This window comes from Phyllostomus discolor, chromosome 7, assembly GCF_004126475.2.
Source record: "Phyllostomus discolor isolate MPI-MPIP mPhyDis1 chromosome 7, mPhyDis1.pri.v3, whole genome shotgun sequence".
NCBI lineage: Eukaryota > Metazoa > Chordata > Mammalia > Chiroptera > Phyllostomidae > Phyllostomus > Phyllostomus discolor.
In genome coordinates, this window is record NC_040909.2 from 110,183,551 (window position 1) to 110,208,731 (window position 25,181).

The 25,181-nt window shown below is 34.9% G+C and overlaps 1 protein-coding gene across 3 annotated transcripts in view; it reads left to right on the top strand.

The window, feature by feature from the left end:
- The window catches only part of MTDH (metadherin), a 59,262-nt gene that overhangs the window by 9,635 nt on the left and 24,446 nt on the right, over window positions 1–25,181 (top strand). For 2 of the 3 annotated variants that reach the window (XM_028533528.2, XM_028533526.2), the window contains exons 2-6: window positions 3,886–3,987; window positions 17,327–17,411; window positions 18,187–18,363; window positions 19,790–19,855; window positions 21,861–22,097. In XM_028533528.2, coding sequence (XP_028389329.1) covers window positions 3,886–3,987; window positions 17,327–17,411; window positions 18,187–18,363; window positions 19,790–19,855; window positions 21,861–22,097 — 667 coding nt within the window. Of the gene's footprint in view, window positions 1–3,885; window positions 3,988–17,326; window positions 17,412–18,186; window positions 18,364–19,789; window positions 19,856–21,860; window positions 22,098–24,960; window positions 25,051–25,181 lie in introns of all 3 variants that reach the window. The other variant, XM_028533525.2, reaches the window with a different exon arrangement.

Sequence of the window (25,181 nt, forward strand, 5' to 3'; positions counted from 1 at the left end):
CCCCTCTCAACACACACGTGCACGTGCACACACAGTATTCTTTTGTGAATGTATTTTTTAAAAGGATCTGCCATAGCATTTGGGGGAAAATATAATAATAAGACAGACATGGTATTGCCTACAAGGAGTTTATCCACATAAGAATGACATTTTTCTGTTACTGCTTGATTTTTACCAAATTTGAAGGACATTCTTCAGTGGTCTATTTTAAAATATGGATTATATGCTGTATATGAAATTAACTTTGGTTATATAAGGGAGCACCTCAAAGTTTTCCCCAAAATTTAAAACTAGGTACAATTAGAGGCCCATGTAATTATTAATCTGTACAAACACCGTGTATTTTATGGCTCCGTGATTAGAGAAAATAATACTTTCATATAAAACCCAGATTGGCAGTCACATTGGATTTGAAGTAGTGGTTTGCAATTTAGTTGCTTTTCATGTGAGCAGGTCTACATAATATGCTTTTATTTAGGGATTTGCTAACTTAAATATGGTTAATACATTTCCAGGACAGAGCCCTCTTAACCAGCTAGTGGCAGAATAAGAGGACAGACTAGTGTTGCTGGTGGGTAGGAGAGGCTCAGCTGCCATGGTGTGTCCTCTTTTCTTAGCACACAAGGATACTGTTGGCTTTTCTTTGAGGATAGGAGGCTATTGTTTCATGGTATCGGGCATTTGTGGGGAGTTGTTGATGACTTATGGAATCCCAGTAATTATGAGAGCTATGTAAAGCCCAAGGGTTAGTGAAAAATTGGGAAATGTGTATAAGCCAGAGAGAAACTTTACATGAGCCTTTACATGAGTTGGTTTTGCAAAGGAAGTAAAATTGGCAGAGGTTGGAGTGCCTCTGGCTTACTTGCTAAGATCAGTTCAGAGCCTATGAAATGGAAACTGATTGTTTCCACTGCTGATCACTCACTGATTGAGGACTCTGGACTTTGTGTAAAAGGAAAGATTGTTTCATCTTTCACTTGGGAGGCTGTAAAAACAGCATTTGCAGTTTTTCTCAAAGGAATGGCATTTAGTATTTTATATTTTAGTAAGTTAAGATACAGTTTTTAACTACTTAATTTCTCATCTTTCAGCAGTTAGTAAGTAATTTAAATGACTCATTGTAGTCATTTATGTGAGTAAAATGTAGGTGCTATATCAGTAACTATGATGAAGAGTTTCCTGAAGGGATTACTTAAATGAAGTTTTTGCAGATGTAAGCTTTGAGCTGCCAGTTAAAGACATGGAAAACTTGAACTGGAATTGCAAGATCATTCAGTTGGTAAGGCTTACTTAGAAAAGTGAGGCTGACCGCAGGAAATTAGAAATGGTAAGTTTGGCTAGAGAGTATGGTATGATCTAAGAAATCGCATGAGAATTGACAAGATGGTAATATTGGAAACTAGACTTAAAGTTTTATATTCCTCGTGTAGATATGGCTCTAAGTCCAAAATCCTTTTTGGAGTACCTTTCTTTGTGCACTGCACCCCTCTGCCCCACCACAAATGCCTTCCATATATATGTATCCCATATATATATATATGTATATATCTCCCGTATCTATATACCCCCACACACATATACATATACATATACATACGTGTGTGTGTGGTCTGTCCAGAAAGGATTCAGCCTTTTATTATGAAAAATAGAGGCATTTATTGAAAAAGATACAAGAAACATTGTACATAAGACAATGATGCATAAGTCCCCTTCACTGGACGCACCTTGGGACCTCACACAGTTCTCCCAACTACCATCAGCTGCCCCATTGTATTTTCCTGAATCTCATTAGTGGTCTGAAATTTCTTCCCTTTCAAAGGTGATTTTAGTTTTGGGAGAAGCCAGAAGTCACAGGGTACCAAATATGGGTTGTAGAGGGGCTGAGTTACCTGGGTGATTTGATGTTTCACCAAAAAGCTCTGCATGAAACATGATGCATGAGCTGCCTCTTCTAAACATGTTTCATGATGCATGAGCAGGTGCTTTGTCATGACAAAGCTGCCAATCACCAGTTGCCCATAGCTGCAGCCTTCTGCATCATCCGAATAGTTTTTGCAGAGGAATGTCCAAGCTTAATGCAAAATTTGATGCAGATTTGTTCTACTCACTCACTCCATTTGAATGCAACAGCCACACAGTACATATGCTTACTCAACAGTATCTACCACCCCCACTGACTAGTACAATGAAGTCATCATTATTCACACATGCACATTCCAGTCCACTCTGCTTGGCTGCCAGGTTACATGATGTCTGCAAACTGTTCTGGTTATATTAACAATGACTGGACTTTTTCCGGACACCCTTCATATACTTAGAAGAGGCAGCATTAAAATGGCAAAACAGTACAGAAGAAAGAGTGAGGAGACCTGGTTTTGACATTAGCTGTCTGACTTTAAAAAGTTATTTAAAATGCATCTGTTTGACGTACATGGATCACTTACTGCCTGCTGCTTAGGTTCCAGTACAGGTGCAAGGAAAAGAATCCTCTCTCACGCTTTCTGTCTGTCTGATTGTGGCAGCCAACAAGGAACGGGAAATACAAGCAAACACACAAACAAACAAAAAATCATGGGGTTTTTTACAACTCAGATTACTTTGTAAACAATTGAAGAGCCAGCTTTACTCCAAAGAAGACTCTACAGTATGAGTTTTCTTTTTTTTAAATGTTGCCTAAGACCCAGCAAATTAAATTTGGATTAATAAGGAATTTAATCAGCTACAAAACAGCTTTTGTTTTGATTTTTCTGCCATAAATCTTTGGAAGCCTACAAATTGTGCTTTAGAGTAATAATGGTCTCTTTTTCCAACTGCATATCCCTGATAATTTTGTACAAATGCAGATAATGTCACATTATAGAAACTTTTGAACAGTCATGTTGTTTTCTTGAGTATAGCTCTGCTATAATGAGTTGTCTGATAGAAGTCTATTCTGCCAGCTGGAAATAAAGCAATTGAAACTAGTATATTGATTTACTAATTTACTGTGTTAATTATGGACAAGTGAAAGAAATAGTGGATCCAGAAAGAAGAGGTTAGAATACAGATAGATACCTGGGTGCCATTCTTCAAACTCCTGAATCTAAATAGTGATGGGGCTCACAGATGCTTCTTTCAAAACAAAACAAAAACTAGAGATTGTGATTAAAAGCCAAATTTTGGATTCACAGACTTAATTCTACTCATTAACACCTTGAAGTGTTATTTTATTTTAGGAATGTTAGGAAAGCTGAGGTAGCCTTTGTAAGCTGTGGCAGTGGGTTTGTAAAGCTTCTTAATCTCAGAACAGTAGGGCCATTAGATTATAGAGTTATAAGGATCACTGGAGATTACCTAATACAGACACCAGTAAACTGTGGCCCATGAACCAGATTTGGCCCCCCACCTGTGTTTTATTGGGACACAGTCACACTCATTCATTTATGTATCATCTATGTCTCTATCTGGCCCTTTACTGAAAAAAGTTTGCTGATTTTTCAATAGGTCACATCTATCATTTTACAGATGTAGAAATAAGATGTAGAAAAAAGATAATGAGTGAAATATTCTGAGACTACACAGTTAATTAGTTGTCAGAGTACAAATACAATTTAGTTCCTTGTCCTGCTTCCATGCCATTATTTTTTGTTCATGGGACTGATACCTGGGTGAGATCAGAAAATAGATTTCTGGTACAGAATTTTGTTTGTAATTTCATTATTGCATTATAAAACACAGTTAATAAGTTATGCCATCACCTATTGGATAGCATGTCTGAACAAAGCCCTTTTTAATTTGGGCCGGGGGGAGAGTTTGATTGTAGTATATACTATTTCCTGAGTACAAATCTTCGGTTTGATCTGCCAAGCAGTCTGATAACAAGAGTCTTTCTTGTTGCCTGTACAGCCAAATGGACGGACTGTTGAAGTGGCTGAGGAGGAAGTTGCCCTAACTCCTCGAAATGTAACAGCAAAGCAGCCATTAGAGACGGATAAGAAAAATGAAAAGGTAAGTTTGGCATTATATAAAATTAGATGCAAGGCTCTTAATAGAGTGACATATAAAAAATGATGCTTTTCTGTTTCATAAAATTACACATATACTCCCACCTCCCTTAAAGAAAAACTGAAGATCTGAATTAATTGTAGCAGATGGATGTGTGGTAAAGGTTCCAGACATGTGATATACCTCTTATTTGAAAACAGTTGTATTACCTTTGTTAATAGTGCATTTCTGGTGTAAAAAGCTTAGTAAAATTGTCATATAGTATTCTGTTGTGACATAGTTTGACTTCTGGTTCTTTTTTTTTTTTTTTTTTTTTTTACAAAAGAAAATCCTCTAGTATTCAGGTCATTATAAAAGGTTTGGATGTGCACTCATAAGTTTTCAAGTAAGACAATCTAACATATTCCATAAATGATACATTCCTAGGATTTATTTATTTTCCAGTTGCCAGTGTTAGAATTCACCCATTTTATTTGACTTAATCTGGTTTGTAAATAACAAAATATACAAGAAACTGTTAACAGTGTTTCTCTTATAGAAGAGAGAAGTTCCATTTAATTCCATTTGGTACTCCCTCCTTTTTTCTTTCTTTAACCCTGTGGGCGCATAACTCTTTTACAGGAAAAACAACCAAAAACCAACCACACATAGGTCAATGGCTTCTAGGAACTAGGGTGCAGCAGGTCCAGCTCTGTAGGATAAATGGTATGAAATGGTTGCTACAGTTTCTTAATGCTTACATTTTCAAAATATCTAAAGAACTGGTGAAATCAATTCTCCCCTTGTAAACTAGTGAAATTGGTCTAGGGCTAAGACAGCTGCAGGTAGGATGAGTTAATATGAAAGATAGTTGTGAGAAAGAATTAAATTTATGTCTGACTTTGCTTTGGGAGAAAAATAAATAGTAAATGACAGTGTTAACAAATAAGCATATAGTTTAGGGATTATGAATTTATACTGTGAGTAGTTTATATGCTTAATATGGACTTCTACTTCTCTCATGTAGTATTTCCTTCTTTCTGGGCTTTCTCTCCCCACGAGTGAACATTTTATACCCTGCTTCCACTCCCTGAATTATTCTGAAAAATTTGTAGTTGGAATAATGAATGAACTACCATATATCTCTGATTGATTGATTAATCACAGATAGCTTAGGTGTATCAGGATGTAGAACCATAGTTTGAAGCTTATAATTCTGAAATTTCTTATGGTAGGAAATAATTACAATAGTTGACAATTGTTAAGTATCTATAATATGGCAGGCATTGTGTAAGGCAAAGTATGTGTATATGTATGAATGTATTTACATGTATCCGGTAGGGAGCACTTACTGGGTGTACTTTAAGACTTTATAGAATATTTATACACATAATTTATCATCGCAAGAACACCGAGGAGGTGGTGTTATACATATCTTACAAAGAAACCTGAAACCTAAGTTATCTGAGCTATTAAAAGTACAGTTTGTTCTAACCCAGACCCATCTGACTTCAAAGTCTGTGCTTTTTACTGCTCTATATTATTTCTGATCCTTTCAAAACCTGCCAAGCAGATAGTGATAGCCCATTATATAGATAAGGGCTCTAAGGCATATAGAAAGATTTTATGGTTTCACCAATTTCATAGCTTCTAAACTAGGATCTGAACTCCGCACACTGTGACACTAAAGCCCATGCATATTGTTAATCACTTGACAGTACCTCCTTCTCTTAATCACTGTTGCTTTTTCAGTACAAAGCTTCTATTTTTGGTTTGCTACCTATTTGATTTCACTTTTTGCCTAATAATAAATCCTGCAACACATGGCTAGTGTTTCTGTTTGCCATCCCACATCTTGAATTTATGCTTTTTAACTTGGTTTGGTCCAAGTGACTCTTATTTCAGGTAGTTTTTTATGCTATTGCATTGTGTTTTTATGTGTGATGTTTCTAGACTTATTATCTTTCTTTGTAAACAAACAGTGTCTTAGATCTACTTATTCACTTTAATATACATTATTATTATACATTTGTTTTTCTCTCTGAGCCACACCTTGGGCACTTTGAGAAGTACAGTTTGCCTGTGCGGTAATTGCACACTGAGCTGTGGTAGTGAATACCTTCGTCTGTCAGTTGAGTAAACCTAATAGATAAAACGTTGTCTGAAAACTATATGTAAGTATATATGACAAGAGTTATATAGATCTTGGGTCTGTGAAGGTCTTTATTTGATGCTAGCCTCTAGTAGAGTACACACAGGACCATGATCCAGGCTGAATGTATTGTGTTATTAGATGCTGGAGGGAATAAAGAGAAATGTAAAATATGCTTACCCTCAGAGAGATGACGGTCTGGTTAAGGAAAGGCAGACACAAGGGAGAGATCAGGTAGCAAGGCACTGAGTGTCCAGTATTCAGAAGAGATAGATTACCCCATGTAGGTAGCCAGAAGGTTGACTTAATTGTACTCTTAAGTAGAAGAAGTAGAGAGGGGAAGACTGGTTTTGACAGGAGAGAAACAAATGAACACAAGTAGACATTGTTCAGCTGAAGCAGGAGAACATGTGCAGATACGCTCAAGGGAAACCCCAGGCAAGTCTGACTGCTTCAGGTGGCGTGGGGACAGATACAAACTTAGACACAGATTGCATGTATCAGGATGTAAAACCTGGTGCAACATTTATGGTTAACAAATCATTCTTTCATTTATGATTGTAAGGGTCTGAATTAAGATAAAAGTGTAAAGATTGTTAGTAACAGAAACAACAGAAGAAAAATGTATAAAATTTGGTCACCATAAGGTTGTTCAGGATGATGTTAGTGATGTCTACTGAAATACTGATACCATTCATTATATATATTAATAAGCTCTTACATTTTTATGATGGTCTAGCATCATACACCATGTATGGTATACAAAATGCTTTCATCTATCTTAACCCTGATTAACAACTTGGAAGATGGGCTATTATTTTTTTTATACAGCTCATTAAAAGTTTAGTGAATTGTCCAAGATCACAAAACTAGTAAACAATACTCCCTCAATTTTCCCAAGGCAGCAGTTCTAAAAGTGTGGTCTGTGGACTCCTGAGAAGGGGTCGCAGAAGACAAAACTATATTTATAATAACCAAGGCATTATTTGCCTTTTTCATGATATTTGCACTAATGGTGAAAAAGCAATAGTGGGTGCAATTGCTGACTGCTTAGCACAAATCAGGGCAGTGATGCCAAACTACTAGCAGTGGTATCCTTTACCACACTCGACTCATAGTAAAAAAATAATAATCATAAAATAAGTGCTAGTTTTACTTGAGTGTCCTAGATGAAGCAGTAAAAAAATACTAATTTTGTTAAATCTTGACCTTTGAATACATGCTTTTTCATTATTCTGTATGATGAAATGGGGAGTATGCATAAAGCATGTCATGTGCTAAAGACATTCTTGAGAAAAAACACTTGTTCAATTAAGTTGCAAGCTGGACTGTCACTTATTTTATGTTACTTCAGTTTTACTTGAAAGGACAACTGATGGACAGGCAAGGGTTATATTTGGACTTAGTTATTTGCAGACATTTTTCTCAAAAATAATCAAGACAGTCCTGTTACTGCAAGGAAAACATCTGGTAGTATTTGTTACGAATGATAAAATGATATGTTGCCAAGTGAACATTAGAAATTTGGAAAATTTATATCTGCCACCATGTGCTTGACAACAGCATCCCAGTATCTCAGGAATTTGTGATGAGATCTGTTGTCATATGAACAAATGTGTTTTTTTAGAAACCTTGTGTATAATGGAATGTTTTAACGTTTTGGGAGATGTATGTAACTCAGTGAATCAGTGTTTTCCAAATGACAAATGTTTGTATGTTATAAAATCAGGCAAGTCTAAAAAAGTCATTCAAAGTGCAAGAGAGACCAATGGTCTTTAATGTAATGGAATATGAAAAGTTCACCGGTGCAATTTCCACATTGCAACAATTTTTATGAAACTACCGACTGACAAGTTTTGCTGTAATATTATTTTCTTTCTCAACCTAAAAGCCTTATTGACTTCCTATTCCTTTTACCCCACAATCTTGACCATAACCTAAAGACCCTGCTTGTGGTTCACATCTCCTTACTTAGATCTTACCCTATCTAAGATACAGATACATTGTTGGTGTTTTGTCTTGTTTTGTTTTATTTTTTTGTTAAGCAGCTTTGAGATATTTTGTGTAAAATTTACTTTTAAGTGTATAATTTTAGTGTATTTACAGCTAGCACTACAATCTAATTTTTGAACATTTTCCTCTTACCAGAAAGAAATCTTGTGTCCATTAGCTGTTGCTCCCCATTTTCTCCTTTTCTCCCCTTAACCCTAGTTCCTGGCAACCACTAATCTTTGGTATAATATCGAATAACATCACAAATCTAAAAAAAATACCCTTAAAATACTCTTTCCTTTTCAAATTACATATCTGTGTATATATAGCCAGATTTTTTTTTTAATTTTGTCAGTTACAGTTTATATTCAGTATTATTTTGTGTTAGTTTCAGGTGTACAGCCCAGTGTTAGACAATCATATATTTTACAAAGTGTTCCCCTTGATATTTCCAGTGTCCACCTGGCACCATACATAGTTATTACAGTTATTGACTACATTCCCTATGCTGTGCTTTTACATCCCCATGATGTTACTACCAATTTGTAACTGTTTTATAACTACCAATTTGTACTTCTTAACCCCTTCATGTTTTTCATCCAAGTCCCCAACCCCCTTCCTTTTGGCAGTCATCAGTCTGTTCTCTGTATCTATGAGTCTGTTTTAATTTTGTTTGTTTGTGTATTTTGTTCTTTAGATTGCACAGATAAGTGAAATCATATGGTACTTGTCTTTCTCTGACTTGTTCACTTAGCATAATACCCTCTAGGTCCACCCATGCTGTTGTAAATGGTCAAATTTTTTTAATGGCCAAGTAATATTCCATTGTGTGTATGTATCACAACTTTTTATTTACTTGTCTATTGATGGGCATTTGGGTTGCTTCCATACCTTATGTAGTCAGATTTTCTTCATGTACTTCAATCAAATACCATATCATTAAATTGAATGCACAGTAGATATGCAAATCCAGCTGTCTTTTATGAAGCCAGATATTAAAGATAATTGCAAATGTAAAACATGCCACTCTTCTCACTAAAATGTTTTGGAAAAAAAGGAATTTTGACACAATGGAAATAGAACAAAAATCTCAGAAAACAGTTTTTGTCATGAGTTAATGAAAAACCTTATACACCTGCCAACTAGTCTGCAGACCAAAACATCATATCTACTTCTAAGCTTTAGAAAATACTCAGCATTCCTGTTTTTCATGCTCCATTTCCTTTATCACTCCTGACATTACTAGCAGAGACTGGAGATGATTGTAGGGCTATAAATATTACAGATGTCTGTTCACCAAAATTTTAAGGACCACTACTTTACAGAATCAAGAATTAATAAATTGAATAATGGTTACATTCCATGTAAGTAACTGGCTATTTACCATGTTTAAGTAACTAATTGCAAAATAAAGTATCACTTAGCTTAAAATTTGTTACAGTATCCCTTTTATGATAGTTTTGATGCTATACAAATATTAGATCATACTCCCTAAGTTGACCTGTTTAGCCTGAATTGGGTACTGCCCTGCCTTTCTTTACACTTTGCATTCTTTAAAAGAGCAAAATTTGCTAAGAGAGCAGTTAGCCATTTGAGTATATCTACTTTTCCTGCCAACTCTACCTTTTTGGCACGCTAAAGAAGTGTTACGCTTTCCTTCTTTTTGAGGACTGTCTAGTCTTAGGAATAGTTGTTCATGTTAAGAAGTTAAAGGTAAAGGATGAGTTTAATTCTGAAAGTCACTTTTGTGTGTTTTATTTGATAACCAGCTTATAATTTTTTGATGTTTTAATTTCTATGAATTTGAGAACAAATTACTCTTAGTCTTAGAAAATACTTTAGCATGTGCTTTTAGGACCATAGCCTCCAAGGTGGAGTATACAAGAAGATCCATGGGGGTGTCGGAAGAAAATATTAGACTGTCTCTGAATACTTAGTTTTTTTATTAAAAAAAAAACAAATTAAGCTTTCCTCATTTTATATATGGCTAGTCATTGGCACCCTCATTTGGGATGTTACAGGGTTTAGTAAGATACTTTATAGGAGGGATCTTGAGAAGATTGGGGAGTTGCAATTGGAAAAAGTTCCAGTGGTTCTTTGCTCATACCACAGGTGGCAAACACAAGGCCTACAGGCCAAATCCGGCCCTCCGCCTTGTTTTATCTGGCCCAGCACCTTGTTTCTACCCAGCAGCAGTGCCAAGCTCCCTGCCCCTAGTTAAGGAGTAGTTAACATTTATACAGTCCTAAAATTACATTCAGCCCTTTAAAGGCAACTGTGAGGCTGATGTGGCCCCTGGTGAAAATGAGTTTGACACCCCTGGCTTATACCATATCCTGACAGATTGCAACATGTGTGCTCAATTCTGTGGGTTAATTTATTGTGTTACTGGGTTTAAACTAAACTAACTTTTAGTAAACAGACTGCCAAAAAGCTACAGATTGCACCTGATAATCATGTAAGTAAACAACTACAAAAAGAGTGTTCCTACAAAAAACTCTGTCTGCCATATCATCATGAGGTTAGATTGATTTTAAACATTGATCACCAAAAATTGAAATTATTGAGCAAGATTTTTGAAATAGGAATATATTTCTACTTTTGGTAAGAAACTGTACTCATATATATACTATGTCTTGCGACTTTAACTGAAGATATTTTAAAACTAACCCAATTAGCAGGATATCAGAGCATTTAGAATGTGAAGACAAACCTCTATATTTTTTAGAGATGTTTATTTATGTAGTACTCAATAAGGCAGAATTTTACTATAATTATAAATGTTTAGAAGCCTCTTTTGAGGTTTCTTGTTTAAAGAGAAAGACGTACCACAGGAAACACTCATTCTTTCTGCTGTGGTAAAATTAGCAAAACATTATGAAAACCAGAAGACATTCCTTCCTTAGCATATACTGTTGGGTGCAGCATAAAAGCATCACTGACTAAGTAATGTTTTTAATTTTTCACAAAACATTTAAGTAAATTAGTAGCAGAGCAAATTGCAAATTGAGAGAAAGTACAGATGTTTCTAACATTACAGTCTAGGGAACTTGCTAGATTTCATCTCAATAATGAAATGCATGAATAACTACTTTTGTGAGCAAGTACAGATAGGAGATACCCACAAAGATACATTCTCAACAGTAGATCACTTACTTTAAAGTTTTGGTGTGGAAAACTGAATAAAAACCACAGATAGAGGGGACACTGGACTGGAATTAAACTAGGAAAATAAAATTTGAAGGGTAGGGAGATAAGGTTCTAGAGATGGCACCATGCATGAAATTCACTTATGACATTATTTCTAGAAAACTATGGCCAAAGAGGTTAAAACCAGACTGCAAATTGGAAGACCAAACTTTTAAATTACAGTAAGGACAAGGTGGTGATCATCGTCTTTTGTATTATAAAGAAGAATTTTTAATTATATTATGGCAAAACACATTTATATATTTGGTTATAAGATGATTATTTGGTTATAAGATAGTTTAGGGTTCGACTTTAAAAGTGAACCTTGCATTTTTTTTACTAAAAAAAAATCAAGTGTTTCGAGTATGCTGATCTTTTTGTAATGATAACTGGTTGTCTACTTAGCAGATACTTTGGGGGAAAATTTATACTTAATCTGTCCCTTCAGTGTCAGTGAAGTTTTACTAGGTGTCAAAGTAGCTTTTTTAAAAAAAGAAACTCATGCTATGAGGAGTATATTCTGAAAAGTTTGGATCATTATATGATTTTGTTATTTAAAAAGATTTGTCAATTACTTGTGAAAATTCTCATAACTACACAATTTAACAGCTTGGGAGCTGTTTTCTGACAAAACAAAATAGTATGGAGCACTCTTGTATGAGACCACATTCCAGCTTCAGCACTTTCCTTATTATGTGACCTTGGAGTTGGCTAATCACCCTGTGCTGCCCTTTTCTCATCTATAAAGTGGAAATAATAGCATCTGCCTCACAGAATTATTTTGACTCAGTTGGATAATTAGAGCTGTGTAAGTGGCAGCAATACAACCAGTTTATTAACTTTCTAAATCTTTTTAATGAATCTATTTGTTAACAATACCCCCCAAAAGTAGAGCCTTTCAATTAAATTGCAGGAACAACTGATTGATATTGAGGAAGAGTAAATTTTACTAAATTTCCACAAAAACTTTTACATGCCTAGAGGACAAAGTTGAAAAATTAGATTATTCAAAAATGATAAAGCATAGTCAATCATATTGCCTTTGCTAAAAAATAGTTTTTTTACAAATCTGTACAATCCTAGATATAGGATCTATATAAAATTTACAAGTCAATATTTTGGAGTGTGTGCTCAATTTTTTCTCATAGAAGTATAAGAACAGGCTTATTTAACCCATTGCTGTAAAAGTGAACAGCAAACCTCTCTACTTGGTATACTTACTCAGATGTATTCTATCCAAGTGGTTACCACATATTCCACGTGTGGATTGCCTTCTGGGTATCGGCACTGCTTATTTGCATCTTTGGATTACTCTTTCTAATGAGATTTTAGAATTTTTAAACGAATTTCCTAGACATCACAATTCCCTAAGGAATTATCAGTCCATCCTATTTGATATATATTCTTTGGCAATTTAAAAATTAGTGATAATGGATCTAATGACTTATTTATCAAAGCTTTTTCATTGTCTAAATTTTTGAAAATGGAGTCATTTGCTGTTCAAGGTGCAAATATTATTTTAAGCCCCAATTCACTGAATACCTACTGTGTCATGTATTCATTGTCCATTTGACTCACTTGTCTGATGGTGGGCCACAGGTTTTATGGCCACCAAAACAAGAAGATATCTTCAGACCAAAAGACCAATCTGGTAACTCCATAGACTATAATGGTAATTTACTTACTGGAAGATTGGGCCAGAGTTTTGCACAAATAATCTTCACTACCAAACCCTTGTGAGGTACTATTTTTATAGTATAATTTGGATACTCATGTTGAAAACACAAAGGGACAAGGGGCCATATCTCCTGGTGGTCTTGTGATAGATGGTTGATTATAATTAATACTATCACCAGTTTGATATTTATCTCAGTTGTCATGCCATTCTGGCTGTTGCTAACAAAAATATTTATGGCCACATTTTAAGGAACACAGATAATCATCAACTAGAAAGCTTTGACATGCTTGCTGAGGACGATGAAGTTGGTCAAAGGATGAAACTTAAAAATGAAGTGAGATCTGGGAGACACAAATAGGGAGTTAGTTGGTTTTGTTCACATCTACATCTGGATACTCATTCTTCTTGGGAGTATTTTATATTATGTGTACATACATATACACATATATGTAACATGCAATGCTGACAGATTTCTTCTCATGAGACTTATGGTTCAATTTTTTGTAATATCTGTATTGTATGTATGAGGAGAAGAGACAAATGTGAAATTATAATGGAAGCCAGTAGGAAAAGATTTACAGGATTTTGTACAGTAGGAACAGATTTCTCAGAACACTTCTAATGTTTTAAGTGATGCCTGTTTCAGATACTGTTGGAGGTTTGAGGTTAAGGGTAGTCTGCTTCATGCTACATCTGTGTCCCTGCTAATAACTGATGCTGTACAGACTTCCTCAAGAACAGATTTCTTCTTTATCTTTGTGTATCAGAACCTGTCATGAGTCATTCAAATAAAGTGAACTGAAGATTCTGTTGGAAATATAATGAAATGTCTTATTCTCTTGTCTTCAGGAAGTTCATATTATCATTAGAAAAACTCGGAACACTTGCATATTGCACAGTGTTGGAAATGTCACAAGGAAGTTTGTGACAAATGGTGAAATTGATGGCAGTTTTAAATGTTTAGAGATTTGAGAGTGTATACTTGGGGGAGAGAAACAGGGGGAATGTGACAGGGATAAAGCAAATGGGGTGAACTTGAACTGGATTGAGAAAAAGTAATGATGGAAAAAATACAATGAAAAAAGGAAAAGAGAGAACAATGAGCACAAGTCATTTCATGTACTGAACCTCAGCAGTGGTTCAGGGGACAAAGAAAATCCCCCTGCATACCCTGGCTGCAGCAGTTTATTTTATAAAGAGAAAATCCACCATCAGTGTCACTTGGGCAAAGACAGGATGTTTCAAGGTGACGGTCTTGTTGGGACCAAATGAATATATATGTGAATAGAAGAATACAAGGTTGAGATTCATTTGTGGAACACCTTATTTGTCATGTATGGATGGTAGGAAACATATTTAATTTTTTTGATGGGAATGTAAGTTAATTGGACTGGTATAGATATGTTGGCAGATGAGCATTGTGAGGGAAGCCCTTGAGGATAAGAATTTCTCCTAATGTCTCATTTACATGGCTATTTCTCCTATTAGAGTGTACCAGTTTCCATAAGTAGAAACTTTTATTTAGCTCTATATGCTAAGGTTCTAGAACAATGTCTGGCACATAGTAGGTATTTAGTATATCTTGATTGCCTGAAGACCATTCAAGGAAGGTTAGTTTGGTAATCCACCTGGATCCATAGTGGAACTGACAGCAAATTGAGGGGGAGAGGGGAGAGGAGAGAACTATGGTAACAAGAGGGCCAGAATTATGTCTGTGTCCCCAGTTTTTTCCCAGTTTTCCTTCAAAATTGCTAGGTGTTGTGGAGCTGCTCAGAAGTAAGACATTCACCTCAGTCAGATGGCTGGGGCAAATCAGTAGTACGTATACATATTTATTTAAAGCTTTTAATAGTATTGTATGTTGTTAAGTCCCATCTAAGTGAGCAATATTTTTTAGTTAGCTGCTTTTAAAAGTAATAGTAAAATCAAACAAGATTGAAGCCTAAACCAAGATAATCGTTCTTGTTTTGCTGCAGATTTTAGTGACAAATCACAGAATATTTTAATGTGGCTAATTTCTATCCTTTTTTTATAGTTTCCCTCCTTTTAAAAATCTGATGTATACTGCTTTGTAGTTAACAATCTGCTTTCACAACTTATTTATTCCTTAAAAGAAGCTTATTATGTGAGGTTAGTAGGAATTTTTGCTCCAAATAACATTTGGGAAAAGGGTTTAGGGTGATTTAGGCCCAGGTAACTTAGCTAATTCATGATTAAATTTGTATTTGGAGCTAAATGTAGAAAGACAATAGCAGAGTATTTGTGAGAGCAAGCTCTGGAGTCAGAACTGGATTTTAGTTCTGGTTTTGCCACTTAATAAACCCTATGATCTTAGGCAATGTATGTGATCTTATTATGGCCTCAGATCTTTCCTTATCTGTAAAATGGACTGCCACTTTTAGTTAGTTCCTGCAGTTCTACCCTGTCCAAGATGGTAACTACTTGCCATATAGTGCTATTTAAGAACTCTTTTCATGCTATCTCATTTTTTATTGATTATATTTAAAAATGATAGTATTTTGGATGTGTTGATATAAATATATTATTAAAATTAATGTTACCTATTTTGTTTAACTTTTTCATGTGTGTCTGCTAGAAAATTTTAAATTATATATGTAGCTTGCATTATATTTCCATTGGACAGTGCTGCTCCATATCAGGTGTTGATAAACTCCAGCCACCCAAATCCAGCCACATGTCTATTTTTGTTAATAAAATCTTACTGGCACACAGTCATACCTATTCAGTTATATACTGCATATGGCTACTTTCATGCTATAGTGGCAGAGTTGTGTGGTTGCTACATGTAGAACCACATGGCCTACAAAGCCTAAAATATTTACTATTTTGGTCCTTTATAGAAAAAGTTTGCCATGTGCTATAGACAGGGTGTTGACAGATGCTCAATGTGTTATCTTCAGTTAAGAATGGATGTCAAGAGACAGACAGGAGATGCATGGTGGGTGGCAGTGAGAAAAAGGTAGCAAGAAGGGACTACTAACGGCTACTATGTTTCTTTTGGGGGGTGCTGAAAAGATAATGGTAGTAGTTGTGCAGCTTCAAGTATACTAAAAGCCACTGAATTGTACACTTTAAAAGGGTAAACATTATGGTATGTGGGTGATAGCTTAAAAATTAAAATATGAGCCTTAATTTTTATGAGCCTGGTTTGGTAGATGTAATAAAGCGGGACATTAAACATGATACATGTTAATGATCATAAGAACATGCAATGAAACAAACATGCAAATCAGCTGTGGGAAGTTTTTAAAAAGAAATTTAATTTTTTTTTATATACTCTCATTGTCAAAGACAATTTTTAATCACCTTTAGGGAAGTCATGCCACTTGAGAATATTTGCAAGTAATTGATTGACAGGAAAAGCAGTTAGCTGTTATTTATTGCTTACTTGGACTGTTTACTGCTTACCCTTAAAAAGACTACAAAGGTACAATTTCTTTTTAGTTGTAAACTTAACTTTAAGATAGTGCACAATATTTACATAGCTAATCTCAATAAATAGTTAAATAAGTGAATACAAAGTATAAATAAAATCACTATTTTATCAATATTATCTCCTGTAAATACTTATCTAAATATAGAAATCATGGCTTTCTGAAGTTTGTTAGCATGGTTTGAAAGAAGAAAATAATATTAGCACAAGGGAATTGGCAGGCTGTTCCAAAATGCCCATGTCTTGTGTGTATATTTTTTCTTAAGCGAATTGTTAAACATCTAGTATATACAAATCCTAGATATTTTCACATTGCTTTGAAACTGACAAAATATTATCTACTTTCTACAGTCGACTCATTAATTCATTGTATGTAGGGTATGCCAAAAATCTGCTTCATGAAATCCCAAACCAGTAATCAATGTATCATTTTTCTTCTGAACGTTGGCAGTAGGTTTTTATTTTAGTACTTTAAAACACCATATTGTAGGACTTTATTTATGATTTAAGTTAGGACAGCATGGTGTTTGAGGGCACGGACTTTACAGCCAGAGAGACCTGTTTCCTGATTTGACTCTACTGTTTACTAACTTAATGGGACCCAGAACAACCTACTTAACATTCACATCTCTAAGACTCCATTTTCTTATCTCTGAAATAGGAGTAATACCTTCTCCATTGAGTTTTTAAGGAATAAGTAAAACGAGTATAAAGCCCTTAACATGTAGTAACCACTCAATAAATGCTAACCTTGTATTACTGCCATTTTAGTATGTTAAGTTTTCTAATCAAACATAATTTTTTTGGTTGTCAGTGTCATACATTTCATTATGTGTTGCACTGACTCCTACCTTTTCAAACACATGAAATATTAAGTAACATTTTATTTTACTTTCAGTCAAAGAAAAACAAGAAGAAATCAAAGTCAGATGCTAAAGCAATGCAAAACAGTTCACGCCATGATGGAAAGGAAGTTGATGAAGGTACTTGAGCAAGTGAAAGGCCTATAGAAAAAAATTTAATCCTTTTTTTACCAAGGTTTATTATATCAAAACTGCATTTATTTTCTTTAATCTTTATGGAGGTCTTCTTTTTAATAACTATCAGTCTTAATGTACAGATCTGTGGAATTGTTAGGAAATGCTTTTTTATCTAAGTTATTTAAGGATCTGATGACAATGCTTTTCTGAAAAGGAATCACCTTGAAATTTAAGGTCTAGCTCAGTATATAGAGCAACTGAAAAACCCAAACCATATTTCTGAGAAACAAAGTCATTTGTTTTGTCTTTGTTCCCCAGAAATACAGGTTGGGTTTTTTCCCCAGCGTTCTTAAATATGCTATCCCTAGAAAGCTGTGTACAAAATTTTTGAGTAAGCCATTTATTGTTAGCATCTAATAAACACATTTATTAGTAGTTATATACAACACTCTCCTATTCTCCTATTGATTTTGTTGAGCAAAATAAATATATACAGGGTGACTTCTATATCATTTTTCCTAAACCAGAGAAGACAGATTTGGTAGAAAATTATGAGAATAAATAATAGCAGTTAGCTGCCTAAAACAATATAATGATATTAGAATAAACCTTAGTATAAATTAATATAATCAGTACTCTTGGTTTTTTGTTTAATATCTAAATTTATCATGGTATTTTGTGTGCACTGCTCCATTCCATCCCCACCCCACCCGCCAAAAAACTACAACTTCTTTGTTCCCCCTTAATGAATAACTTTTTTTTTCTGGGGCTATGTCAGGAGCCTGGGAAACTAAAATTAGTCACAGAGAGAAACGACAACAACGTAAACGTGATAAGGTGCAGACTGATTGTGGTTCATTGGATTCAACTATCCCTGGGATAGAAAATACCATCACAGTTACCACCGAGCAACTTACAACTGCATCATTTCCTGTTGGTTCCAAGAAGAATAAAGGTATATTAGTGGGACATAAGAATGATACATCAAATCTAACTCCTTTTAATCTGATATACAAAATATCATTGCATTAAAATCTGATATTTTGAACCGCCTACATCATTGTACTGATATACCCTTCTTCATGAGAGCATTGTGGACCACACACTGGCTTACCTGATACCAGCAGTGATTACTTTTTACATACTGCCTAATGTGGATGGCCTATTAAATTAAAATTGCCTTGTGCCTTGAGTCACATGAGAAAATGATGTTGCCTCTTTTTTCTCATGTGTATCGCTTTGCCCCACATCGACTGCATCTCCATTTCTTATAGTGGACAATGCATTAAATGCAATTATTTGTCACCATTCTGCACGTGGGTGCTTTCACTCCAAGATGAAACAAGCATGTTCTGGTAGATTCTATCTGGATTTCTTACCACTCTAACTTTTTGAGAATGCCATAGGTGATTAATAAACTTAGAGGTTATTGACCTAATATTCTTCCCAAGTACCTTCAAGGCTCAAATTACCTGATAACTGATGGCTTCTTGGTAGCTCTTTACATTGCCATCGTTTTTTACCCTGGGGACATCAGTCTGCAGTGATACTGTTCAGTCTGCAGAGTGATACAAATTATCTTCCTTTACCTTTTTATTAGTTAGCTCCCCACCCTGCACTTATCTCCAAACCACTTTCTTAGCCTTGTTTTGTTACCTTTTACTTTTTTGCTTACTGACTTGGTGGAATTTATTGCTTTGGTACAGCAATGACTCCATTTTCACTGTGACATACTAGCCGTACTTTAGTGTTTCTGTTAGTAACTTTTTTCTGTTGTCTTGTGCATGCCTTCCTTGCTAGCACAATCCTGTGTCATGCTGGTTTTTTGATATTTTGTGACCATTATGCCCTTTAGTGTCAGAAAAATAGTATCTTTTTTATACATATATTCTCACCTCTTGCCATATTTCATAAGTCCTGGTCCCAAATACTGGCAAAGTTATTTAGATGATGTGTTTGCGCCCAGGATTGTTGAAACATCAGCTGGTATTGTGGTGGCAAAATGAGGTGGCAAAGTTGAATCCAATTATAGAGCCCACTTCTCCAGTTCCTACTTAGAAGAATCTTGATAACCATTATAGAACAGCAGACTTTATTTACTTGGGCAATATCCAGGTCCTTTGTTTGCATTTTAGTTGACTAAGAATATGGTAACTAAAGAACTCAGTTCCTCAAGTCCATGTGAAATATGTTGTGAGTAAAAATGGCTCTTTTCCAGCATAAGAATTTAGCGGCTTAAAGGAGCAATTTATTGTAAGTATTGTAGTAAGAAAATTAACTTGTATGTTACTACTAAGAAAATTAATTTGTATGTTACTACTAATTTAAGGTGAATAGTGACCTGTTTAGTATTAAATAAATTTTATTTCTATTTCAACCAGGTGATTCTCATCTAAATGTGCAAGTTAGCAACTTTAAGTCTGGAAAAGGAGATTCTACACTTCAGGGTGAGAGAAATTACATGTAACCTAAATTGAAGGCCCATCAAAATAGGAACTTACGTACATGTCTCTTTCCTCACATGAATGACACAGAGGGGGGAAAAAGGCTTAATGATTTTCAATTCCTAAGGTAACATAATCACAGTCTAGAAATTTTGGAAAATAGATAAAAAGTAAAATCACTCCCAATTTTTTTAATTATTATTTTTTTAGATTTTATTTATTCTGGTTATTAGAGAGGGGAAGAGAGGGAGAAAAATACCAATGTGTGGTTGCCTCTTGCACGCCCCCCTACTGGGGACCTGGCCTACAACCCAGGCATGTGCCCTGACAGGAAATCGAACCAGCAACCTTTGGTTTGCAGGCCAGCACTCAATCCACTGAGCCACACCAACCAGGGCAAAATCACCCCCAATTCTAACAGTCTTTGGTATGTTTTAGTTGTTTCCCCCTCTCCTCCATATGTAAAAACATTCTTTTAGTAATAGTTTATACATAATTTTAATTGTTGCTTGCCTCATTTTAGCCAATGGAGGTAAGGACTGGGTGGGGGGTTAGGCATTTAAACTTGGGTGTAATATAGGTGTATGTGGGATATAATACATTTCTACCGTTTATTAAGAAAAAAAAGGGCTTTATACCTATAACCTTTTAAACTGCTTATTTAATACTAGTAAGTATTTCACAATAGGTGGAGTATAGTCTAAAGTTATATAGTGCTTCACATATAGAAGATACACTTTATTTACTTGTTTATGGTACAGATTGAATTAAATAGAATGATATATGTTACCTAAAAACTAAAGTGTTTTAGTAAAACATAAATTCAGAAATGAAAAGGTACCTTCTCATTTTAGGCTTGTTGTTAACACTGTCAGCTTTCTTTATTTCCATGGTTCTGAATTCTGGCTGCAAATTACAGTCATCTAGGAGGCATAGAAAAACAGCATACATAAATAAAAAAGAATGTGTACTTATATATGCATACACACACACACACTATGTCTGGGTTCCCTAGAGATTCTCATTTTTATTTGTCTGGGCTGAGGCTCCAATGCCTACTTTTAAGAAAAATTTTTACATAACAAAAACTAGGAACAGGCTGGATATAATATGAAGTTACTTTTCATTTCTAATATTATAAGGAATGTTGCAGTAAACATCTTGTGTGCATGAAGGAAAAAGAAAATTTTCAGTTGATTTTAATGTGGATCCAGGTTTTAGAATAACTGTCTTATGTATATATGTAAACATGTAGCAGGGATGTCAAACTCATTTTCACTGGGGGCCACATCAGCCTTGCAGTTGCCTTCAAAGAACCTAATGTAATTTCAACTCCTTAATAGTTAAGGAGTAGTTACATTTATACAGTCTTAAAATTATTTCAGCCCTTTGAAGGCAACCACAGAGCTGATGTGGCCCCCGATGAAAAAAAATGAGTTTGACACCCCTGATGTAAGGAGAAGTCTTTATATTTCTGGGGGGTAAGTATTCTGAATATCCCAGCGTGTCTTGTTTTCCTGTTTGCTCTGTTGCACTTCCTTTGAACAAGCCATTTTGTGGTTTGAAAACATTAGGGAATATAAATTAAGATAAAACCTCCATTTAGTTTTTAAATTATAAGTCATCCATGGTGCCCTGGCTGGTGTGGCTCAGTGGATTGAGCGCCAGCCTACAAATCGAAGGGTCACTGGTTCAATTCCCAGTCAGGGCACATTCCTGGGGTGGGCAAGAGACAACCACACATTGATGTTTCTCTCCTTCTCTCCCTCCTTTCCCCCTTAACTAAAAATAAATAAATAAAATCTTTTTAAAAAATGGCATCCTGGTGATCATGTCACTTTTAAAATTGTTCATTTTTATCTTTCAAGCTCAAGTTATTTAGATGACAGTATGGGGAAATAATGATTGATAATTAAGTATAAAATGAACAATCCTAGAAATTTGAAAATATCCCAGTTTTGACAAGGAATCCTGTACCAGTTTTTAATCTTTTTTTCTTTTCTTTAAGTTTCTTCAGGATTGAATGAAAACCTCACTGTAAATGGAGGAGGCTGGAATGAAAAGTCTATAAAACCCTCCTCACAGATCAGTGCAGGTGAGGACCAGTGGAACTCTATCTCACCCGCTTCTGCAGGCAAGAGGAAAACTGAGCCGTCTGCTTGGGGTCAAGACACTGCAGATGCTAATGCGAATGGAAAAGACTGGGGAAGGAGTTGGAGTGACCGCTCGATATTTTCTGGCATTGGTAAGAAATGTTAGAAATTTTTTAATTCATTTAAAATTGATTATCTGGTACATTGTGAATGTTTCAGGAATGAAAAAAAGATCCATCAGTAAAAAATTAGTAATGTCATACAGAAATAGTAATAATTAACTCATTTCAGGTCTCTCATATGGAGCAAAGTAAACAATAGCATTTATTATTTGCTCTTATCTTGGTGCTTTCACATACTTTATCCCATTTGATTACCTGTGTAACTAGTAGGTATATTTTTAGTGATGTAATAACTGTAATATGTGAGCAGTCTTTGTGATTAATTTCAATAGGTTATGCAGTTTAAATAAAAATAGTAAATGGGAGTACAGTTTATAGTATCCATTTATATACTGTTTTACTGTTTGTAAAATGCCTATTTGTAATTAATTTCTCCCCCGGGTCTTAAAGATAAAGATGAGTTTGAGGAGTTTTTTTCTGTTGAGAGCTATCAAGTCAAAAGCACCTTAATTTCAGGTGTGTATATATATTTTATACAAAAGAAATCCATGTTTAATGTGGGAAAAGGCAGAAAAAGAAGGAAAAATGCACTGTTACCGTACCATCCGGTGCTAATGACTGGTTTTTGTTATTTTTTTGTTTTTGTAGGGGGGTTGCTGTTTCTTTTTTCTTTATGGTCTTTTTCCTCCCCTGTGTACAGTTTTTTTTTTTAATAATCCAAATCAGATATGTATGTTTATGTTCCCACTTCCCACTAATATTGTAACATAAACATTCTCCTTACTTCTTATTTATTATTTTAGAGAGAAAGAGAGAAACATTGATTTCTTGCCCCACTGATTTATGCATTCATTGGTTGATTGTAGTACGTGCCCTGACTGGGACCAAACCTACAACCTTGGCGTATGGGGACATTGCTCTAACCAACTGAGCTACCCGGTCAGGGCCTCATTTTCCTTACTTTTTGTAAGTGTAATTATTTAATGTCCCTGTTATAAAAGCATACATAGCATAAGTTACTATTTCCATGTTATCAGAGAAATAATTTGTCTTCTTTTTTTTAGCCATTATAAATAACATTGCATTGAGTATATTGGGGGGGCATGTTTCTTCAGGATAGATTCCTATGAGTGATATTGGCTCAAAGGGAATATGAATGTTTACAGTGCTACATGACTTAGAAAATAGAGTTGTCAATGTATTTTCTAAGAGTTTTAATTTATATATCAGCATCATTATGAGTGCCTTTGTCACATGCTGACCAAGGTTGAGTACTCTCATTTTAAAAAATCTTTTATTGATTGATAGAATGGAGAGAAAGAGGAGCGAAACATCAGTGTGTGGTTGTCTTTCCTGCACCCCCTACTGGGGACCTGGCATGCAACCCAGGCGTGTGCCCTGACTTGGAATTGAACCCTCAACCCTTTGGTTTGCAGGCCAGCACTCAATCCACTGAGCCACAACCAGCCAGGGCAAAAAAATCTTTCTTAATTGATAAGCAAAAACTGCATAAATGTTTTTGGTTAAGTTTTTAAAATTACTAATGAGATTGAATATCTTTCACAACTTTCTTGATCATGTCTATATATTTTGTGAATTATCTATTTGTGTTCTTTGCCCATTTATTTAATGGCTTCTTAGTGTTTTTTCATTAAGTTGTAATTCCTGTACATCAAGATACAATTTTTTCTGTCACGCTTGCTGCAGATAATTTTTGTTCATATATTTGTTTTAGTGTAAGTAGAAAATACTGTTTCCTCCTATGTTATTTGCTTTTCCCATCACTTTAAGCTTAGAATGATTCATGCTAACTAATATCGCCAAGAAGCAAACTTTAGATCATTTACTAATACTCTTCTTAAGCTTGTTCTTCCCTCCTTCCCTTGCAATGTCCAAAAATTGTGTAAAAATACCAAAATTTGGAAGAAGAAACAATCCCTAAGTTCCCAGCCTCATTTCAACAGTGAAAAAAGCATAAACTTCTGTGCTGAAAAGTATCCTTTCACATTTAATAAAATAAATACTCAAATTTTATCCAGTAAAATCAGGTTAAGAACTGTGACCTTTTGAGATATTTGCAACTTAACTTATAAAAGCTATGTAGCATTTTCATAATTAGGACATAAAGTAGATGGTACTTGCTTAATGTAGCTACAGATAAAATTAAGCAACAGATTAGAGTTCCTGCCTTGATGGACTAGGGCCTTTGTTGAAATTCAAAGGGAACTATAAAATTGGATTTCCTGTGAGTCACTGAGAAGAGTCAGGTGTGACTGGCATCATAGATATATACTTTCCTTAAAATATTCATATATGAGTAAGAAATCTCTTGGAAATATTGCAGAGATAGCATGGTGTAGTGGAGTGAACATGGACCAGTTCAAATAGATCAGTTTGGTGTGAATCCCTATTCTTCAGCATACTAGCTTTTATGGAAATTAGGCTAGTTATTTAACCTCCTGTATAACCCTCATATTTAAGTACTTATGAGGATTGGCTAAAAGAATGTCAAGTACCAAGTTCAGTGTCTGGCCCAAAGTTGTAGCTTAATTATGGCAGATAATAAGGTAGCTTGTGATGGTAGAAAGAGCATAATAGGCTTTGGAAACAGCTTAAGTTCCAGTCTTGTCTCAGCTGTTTTCTAGCTGTCAGCAAGTTACTTAACTACTCTGAAACTTTGCCTAGCAGGGTCGCCCTAAGGATTAAAAGTGGTTGGTGTAAAGAGCCCAGTACATAGTAGACATTCAATAAATATTAACTATTGCTATATTAAGTGGTTCTAATTTCTAAGGTTATATATATATAATACTGTTATCATAGTTTTAAATCTGTACATATCTTTCAAGTTTCATTGCAAATTAAAGGTTCCAAGTGACGTTCTTTATTTTAACAGCTGCTTGGTCTAGTGTGGATAGGGGAATGAATACCTCTGAACAGAATTCTGCTTCTTTTGCATCTCTCACACTTAACTCTGCTGTTCCTGGTATGTGAAAACAGTCTTTCATTTAGTTAACAAAAAATTTCTGTTTAGATTAATTTTAGCTCTTGCTATTTGAAAAAATAATCAGTGTGAAGTACTGCTATCACATAAATAATAGATATATAATATAAAAT